Source organism: Pteropus vampyrus, unplaced genomic scaffold, assembly GCF_000151845.1.
Source record: "Pteropus vampyrus isolate Shadow unplaced genomic scaffold, Pvam_2.0 Scaffold130, whole genome shotgun sequence".
Classification (NCBI taxonomy): Eukaryota; Metazoa; Chordata; class Mammalia; order Chiroptera; family Pteropodidae; genus Pteropus; species Pteropus vampyrus.
Window position 1 is genome coordinate 4,168,645 of NW_011888911.1, and position 6,930 is coordinate 4,175,574.

The 6,930-nt window shown below is 56.8% G+C and overlaps 1 protein-coding gene across 4 annotated transcripts in view; it reads left to right on the forward strand.

Moving 5' to 3' along the window:
* Nucleotides 1-6,685, forward strand: part of TXNRD2 (thioredoxin reductase 2) — a 50,277-nt gene extending 43,592 nt beyond the window's left edge. For 2 of the 4 annotated variants that reach the window (XM_011367177.2, XM_011367178.2), the window contains exons 14-18: nucleotides 696-788; nucleotides 2,426-2,497; nucleotides 2,673-2,770; nucleotides 5,186-5,393; nucleotides 6,394-6,685. In XM_011367177.2, coding sequence (XP_011365479.1) covers nucleotides 696-788; nucleotides 2,426-2,497; nucleotides 2,673-2,770; nucleotides 5,186-5,309 — 387 coding nt within the window. In that variant the 3' untranslated portion in view covers nucleotides 5,310-5,393; nucleotides 6,394-6,685. Of the gene's footprint in view, nucleotides 1-695; nucleotides 789-2,425; nucleotides 2,498-2,672; nucleotides 2,771-5,185; nucleotides 5,394-5,789; nucleotides 6,371-6,393 lie in introns of those variants that run through there. The other 2 variants (XM_023534670.1, XM_023534671.1) reach the window with 2 other exon arrangements.
* The last annotated feature ends 245 nt before the right edge of the window (nucleotides 6,686-6,930 follow it).

Sequence of the window (6,930 nt, forward strand, 5' to 3'; positions counted from 1 at the left end):
CATCAGACAGCATTTGGGAGTTTCTGAAAGGGAGATACTTCACTAGGAAGGTGATGGGGGGGGGGGCACTACACAGACTCCCTTAGATGCCCTGCTGAGCTAACCCCATGCTCCTCCTTCCCCCATCAGGGCCGGCCTGAGCTGACGCCCACAGCTATCATGGCAGGGAGGCTCCTGGCCCAGCGGCTCTGTGGCCAGTCCTCAGACCTGATGGACTACAGCAATGTGAGTGTTTACTGCTTTTTGCAAGGCTCAGTCCAGCCTGGAGAAAGCTGCAGCTTGTCCTGGGGTGTGGGGGTGCGTGTGCATGTCTGTGTGTGTGGGAGTGTGTGTTTGCACACCCGTGCATATGTGCATGTCTGTGCATATAGGTATATATGTGCACATCTGCGTGCGTGTGTGTGTGGGTATGGGTGTGTGCACATCTGTGTGTGTGCGTGTGGGTGGGTGGGTGTTGTGTGCATGTCTGTATGTGTATTCGAGTGAGTGTGCACATCTTTGCATGTACGTGTGGGTGTATGTATGTGTGCATGCACATGTGTGAGGTTTAGCTCTATGGCTGCGCCCCAAAAACAAGTGAGTAAGTCCACCTGCTGTCTTGTGGCTTGCCAGCCAGCACATCTGAGGACTTGGCCTGAGTGGGGATTTTCAGTCTTGGGCCCCCAGGGGTGTGCCTGACTCAACCTGCTTTCCAGGTCCCCACGACAGTCTTCACTCCACTGGAATATGGCTGTGTGGGACTGTCAGAGGAGGAGGCTGTGGCACGCCATGGAGAGGAGCATGTGGAGGTAAATCAAGGCCCTGAGGAGAAGGGGCTGCTACAACATGCCACCTGTGTGGTGCTCATGCCCTGTGACACCTGCTCCCCAACAGAGGCCCAGCAGGGAGCAGGAGTCTTGGCTTCCCTGCTTCCCAGGGCCTGCAGCTTGTCAGGTCAGGAGCAGGCAGGGGATGGAGCCCCAGAACTGTGGTGGGACGGGACGTGAGTGGGAGTGTTGGAGGGTCCCAGAAACTAGGGAGCCTTTGGGGTGTGGCCCACCTCACAGGTACACATGCATCACTAGACCCGGAAAAGCTTCTCCTGCCCTGGACTTCTGCTCCCCTTGTCACCTGCCCTCCTGCCCCAGCCTGGCCCCACCCCCAGGTTCCTCACCTTCCCACGACTCCCTGAAGTCTCAGCCCCCAACCCTACCCAGCCCCATGCCAGCCCCTGCCTCTACTCCCCTTCAGAGATCCTCCCAGGCCCCGAAGGCCCTGACAGCCCAGACTTGGGCACTCACTCTGGAGACAGGGGATTTCCATCAGACAAGGCTGTTTTGGGGTCTGCTCCAGCAGGCTGGCTGTGGCCTGGGGGTGGCCACAAAGATGCCCTAGGCGCCCCAGCAGGATGCAAGGAGGCTTTGGATGCTGGAAACCTTCAGTGTGGCTTCCTCTTGCTGCTGCAGCGGCTTGCAGACATACCGGTTAGAAACCAGACTCTACGTGGCCGCCACAGAAGGGCCTAGTGTCCTTTGGGAATGAGTCACTGGACTTCAGGGCCTGCCCCTTGCCCCAATGCCCTGGTCCCCTCCATCAACAGGCCAGGCCTGACAGGCCGGCCTTCCCCCCAGCACTTCATTTGCTATTTTTGTTTGATTCATCACAAGTACACTGGGACATATGTTCATGGCATTTTATAATGTTGTTTTATGTTTCACAATGTTGAATGGCCACATACTCTTTGTTTGTTTTCTTTTCAATTCTGTCTTAGTTAGAACAATATTCTCTGAAGCGCCATTAATTAATAATGGCTGTGTAGCACATGTGAGGCCCTTGCTCATTTTTTACTCAGCCTCAGCCCCGAACGTGCTGTCGAGCCCTTCTTGGGTGCTGAAAGCCTTTGTCCAACAGCTCCGGTGTGGGCTATGGGCTGCCCCATGCCTGCCCCCTCTTCTCTGCTCAAGCGAGGGCCCAGCAAGGGCCAGGGTGCCTGAGAGGAGGCCAGATGGCCGCCTGCTAACCCACTCCCACCCCGCCACTGCTAAGGCTGCCCTGTCCACTCTGCAGCATCCACCCGGTCTGTGCTTCAGGGAGGTGCCCATGCCCTTTGCTGATTCTTGTGCTCCGTGATGAGCCTCGGCGGACGGTGCTTGGCCACCCTGGTACCCGCTCTGCTGCTGTGGTTCATGGGGGTCTCAGACTGGGTGAGAGAGTTTCTGTCCTGCAGACAGTGTGGCTCCAGCCCATAGGCTGCCTGTGCGTGGGAGAGAGGGTTGCTCTCCATGGCCAGCTGAGCCATGTCCTGGCCCCAGACCACAACTTGTGGGCCAAGTGGGAGGTTCTGGGGCCCCGCTATACCCACACAGCATGTTGGGCCTAGAAAATGCCCACAGGGGTTGATTCGCTGCAGCTGCTGACTCTAGGAATTGGCATCTTGTCAACTCAGGTTTATCACGCCTATTATAAACCACTGGAGTTCACAGTGGCTGAACGGGATGCATCCCAGTGTTACATAAAGGTGAGTGTCCTCCTCATGGGCCTGGGCTGGGGCATGCCGGGAAGTGAGAAGGAGAGAAAAAGCTGGGCCTGGGGTTGGGGGGCCCCACACAACCACACATGCCCCAGAGGCTGGGCTGTGTGCAGCCTCAGAGTCCCACCTCCAGCCAGGCGGCAGCTGACAATGTGGCTTTCAGATGGTGTGCCTGCGGGAACCCCCGCAGCTGGTGCTGGGCCTGCACTTCCTCGGCCCCAACGCTGGCGAAGTTACTCAAGGATTTGCTTTGGGGATCAAGTAAGTCCAGAGGAATGTCGGCCGTTACGTGATGCTCAGATTGGTGTCTCTCTCAGTGTTGGCAGTACTACAGTGGAACGTTCGCTGCATTGACGTTGCTTTTATGTAGTGTCCGTGTTTTCAGCAGTGTCTCTTCAGATGGGGCAGGTCCAGCCAGACGAAAGGCAGCTTTCTTCTCCAGCCAAACACCATTAAGCCAGACACACCGAGTGTTTGTCTATGGCCAGGGCCAACTGGAGAGCAAGGGAGAGCCTCGTGTCCCTGGCTGGCCCTGGGGGGTATCACTGTTTGGGTCTTTTCTGCTCAGAATGAGCAGGAGTGGGACCCTGGCTTACAGGGCCCAGCACCCAGGTGGCTACAAGCAAGGTCTCAGCTTCGAGTGTGCTGTGAGAACTGCCCCTGGGGTGGGTGTTAGTCTACTGGAGCTCCAACCATTGCCTGTGTCTTGGGCACAGGCTGTGCATTACGCGGCTCAGGGATGCCTGGAGCCTTTGTTGATGGAGGCTCGAGGTGGGAATGGGTCTTTCAGAGCAGTGAGGAGGTTGGGCAGCTGGGTGAGGGGCTGTCAGGGGCAGGAGAGCTGAGAGAAGCAGAGATGAGGGGCAGGGAGGACCTAACTCATAGAAGAGGATGCATGGGCCTCCTAGATCCCCATGTGTGCTTGGAGCATGTGGGTGCGGCTGAGAGCCTTGGAAGTGAGTGGAGGTGGGAGGTCTGAGGACAGGGTAGGGGCACAGAAATGATACACAGAAAGGCTGATGGAGGGTCTGCGAAGGCCAAGGGTCTAGTCCAGACATCCTGGGGGCACCCCAGCCTCCCACACAGGCAGCCTGGGCCCTCAGATTGCGGCTCCCCTGTCACAGAGAAGGAAGCCTCTGGCCTTATCATTATCCTCCTAGCCCTTCAAACACACATGAAGGCAATCACTGGGTTGTGGGGTCAGGTTCTCCCCAGAGGGGTTGGGGAGGGGAGATCAGCCTCAGAGGAGAGGGGAGCAGGCAGAGCTGAGTCCAGGGCTAGATTCACATCCTTGGAACATGTGTCTGTGGTTCCTGATCATGGGATTCACGCTGCACCCTGTTCAGTCCAGAGTGATCATTGGAAGGAAACTCATGAGCCTGGTACCAGCTCTTTTGAGTCCAACTTGAGCCTGTTGGGGATCGGCAGTCCACCCCGGGCACAAGAGGAGGAGCTGAGGTTGACCCCTGGGATCCGGCCCACTGACCTGTGTGTGAGTGCTGGCAGGCCGGGCTGTCCACGGCACCATAGCCCATGTCTGGGGCCATTGGGACAGGGAGGGCCATGGCTCTCCCACAGAGCCATCTTCATGTACTCTGGCATGCTGATACTTTGTCAGGATGATGGACACTCAGCTTCTGGAACAATTTCTGGAGAGATTAAAATGTGGCAGCCTTTTTTACAATGCAACTGCAAAGAGCTGATTTCTTTAATATGCAAAAAGCTCTGGAAATCAACAGTAATAATTAGAGGAGAAATCCGATAGAAAGAGAACATGAATAGGCAATTCACAGGAAAAGAAAAGAAAAATAAATAGAAAGCTACTGTGCCTCGTTTGGAATTTTAAAATGGAATCGAGAATCAAGAAACCCTTTTAGTTGACGAGGGTGTCCAGTAGTGACGGTGTTCCAGTGTCTGCACAGTGGAGACACTGAAGGTTTGAGTAACTCAGTGGAGTGATGTGAATGATGTTTCAAACACAGTCGGGAGCTGCCCTTGAGAGTTTTCTGTCCACATTTGAAACACATACACACTGGTCGTTCATGGTGGGAATCTTCCCACTACATAGATACTTCAGCACATTGGTACACAAGTAAGAAGAGCTGCTTGTTGCAGCCTTGTCTGCAAATGATGGTAGTGCCCTGTGGAGCGTCCACATGCACTGTGCCCCCAAGGAGTAAACAGTGCATGGGGCATGGCTGCAGGGGGCGCATGTGTGACAAATGCTTGAGGCTGAGCAAAAGAGGGCTGCTAGGTAGGTGCAGACTGTGGTAATAAGAAGCGGGCACAGGTGGAGTGAGGAAGTGGGCTGCACAGAAGGACCAGCTGGAGCCATGGCCCAGCTGGAGCCAGGGCTGTGCCTGGTGGACTGGGACTAGCAGGAGGCCAGGCTGGACCAAGTGAGGGAGGGGCAGGCGGGAGGTGGGCTCAAGGCGGAGCTGCTTGAACAGTGCAGACACCAGGCCTTTTCTTAGAAGGAGATGGGATGGGGCCAACAGGTGTTGACAGGTGTTCCTTGTTGGCTGGTAGAAGAGAGGGTGGAGCCAGGGCTCGGGGAAGGTGAGGAGACCAAGACTTCCAAGGCCCTCCCCTATATGCCACCTTCCCAGGGACAGGGTGACATGAACATGCCTCTAGGCACTCAACTGCCTGATTACTCCCTCTCCCTGCGTGTAGGTGTGGGGCCTCCTATGCACAGGTGATGCGGACGATGGGCATCCACCCCACCTGCGCTGAGGAGGTGGCCAAGCTGCGTATCTCTAAGCGCTCAGGCCTGGACCCCACCGTGACGGGCTGCTGAGGGTAAGCCGCCATCCCTGCCAGGCCCAGGGCACTCAGCATGTCTGCTGCCCCCACAGCCTGCCCTTCGGAGGCTCAGATCCAGGTACGTGTGTGGAGTGGGCTCCATGTAAGGATGGAGCAGTGACGGGAGGCAGGTGGGGTACCTCTGTGAACTGTTCTACAAGTTCATGGCAGGCCACATCAGACAGGTGCTCTGCCACATCAGACAGGTGAGCCCTGGGCCCAAGTCACAGTGGCCGAAAAAACAGGGCTGGGAAGGGAGGCCACCTCACCAGGGTACCCCCAGACCCTGGCCTGGCTGCCACTGCTCCCTACATATAGAAAGTGTTTTAAGGCTGGGCTCATACCCTGTCCAGAGTGGCCTGTCCCAGGAGGGACACTGGGTATGGAAGTACGCCCCAGACTGAGCTGAGTGGGCCTCCCTCTCTTGCCTTGCTCCACTGAGAACACTGCTGGCTCTCTTCTCTTTCTCGCCCAGAAGGTGGAGATGCTGCCTTGAGCACAGCTGCCACCACACAGCTGGTTCCGTTACAGCTTCGCAAAGCCAGGCTGGGCAGGCGTTAGCCAGAAGCTCTAGCTATGTTGTTGATCCCAACCTTCTTCTGAGGAGGAAGACATTAGAGAGGCCCTCCTGACCCCTGCTGAAGGGATGCCTGTGGTCAGGGCCTTTTATCTTCCAGTCGGAGCAGCCAGCAGCCTCTGAGGGCAGACCTGGAGGGCTGAGCGGTGGCCAAGGGTAGTGGGCCCATGGCCTCTCCTGGGGCACTCAGGGCGTCAGCTCTACCATGGCGCCCCCAGCCAAGGCTGCCTTTGATATGGACAAACAAAAGGCATCCTGAGGAAATTTTTATCAGATTGTCACACCTAACAGAGCTGTTTTGTTAAGAGCGTGCCATAAATTTTTATTGTTTCAAAATATTTTTCACGGCACAGTGCTCCCTATGACGCATCAGTGGCGGGTGGGGAGGAGGCTCTCTTCATCTGCCATGAGAGGTTCCCGATGTGTGGGCACAAGAGATGTGGCCAGGACAATGCAGGCACAGTGTGGTCACCTTGTGCTGACCACCCTCCATCTTTGGCAGGACACGGTAGGCCAAGCCCAGGCGAGCCTCGCCTCTGCCTGGAGAGCCCCTGAGGTGGTCGGCGTGGGGTGTCATATCAGGATGGACTTCTTGGTGTCCTGCAGGGATGGCTCCCCGGGGACTGTCAGCCCCTACACTTGATCCTCACACCGCTCCTGCCTGGGCCAGCCCCACCAGGCTCCAGATGCCAGACAATGACGACCTGCGCAAAAACTCACCCTGTGGGCTGCCCACGTCCGAGCCTCCCTGGTGTTTCTGGAGTGCAAATAAAGACAGTGTTTTCTGAAATGTGCCCTGCCGGCAGCATTCCTCACGTCCTCCCCTGGTTGGTTCGGGTAGTGGTGAGGCCTGGCCACCCAGCTCGTCACCCTCCACCACCACCTTCTTTTACCGTTTGGGAACTGCTTTCCAGTCATGCTTCAGTGGGAGCTGGAGTGGCACCATCGCATTCCCAACAGCCATCTCTGGAAAGACGCTGACCCTTACTCCCTGGCACAGACCCTGGGGGGTGCCTCTCAGGACTCTCTGCCCTGGTCT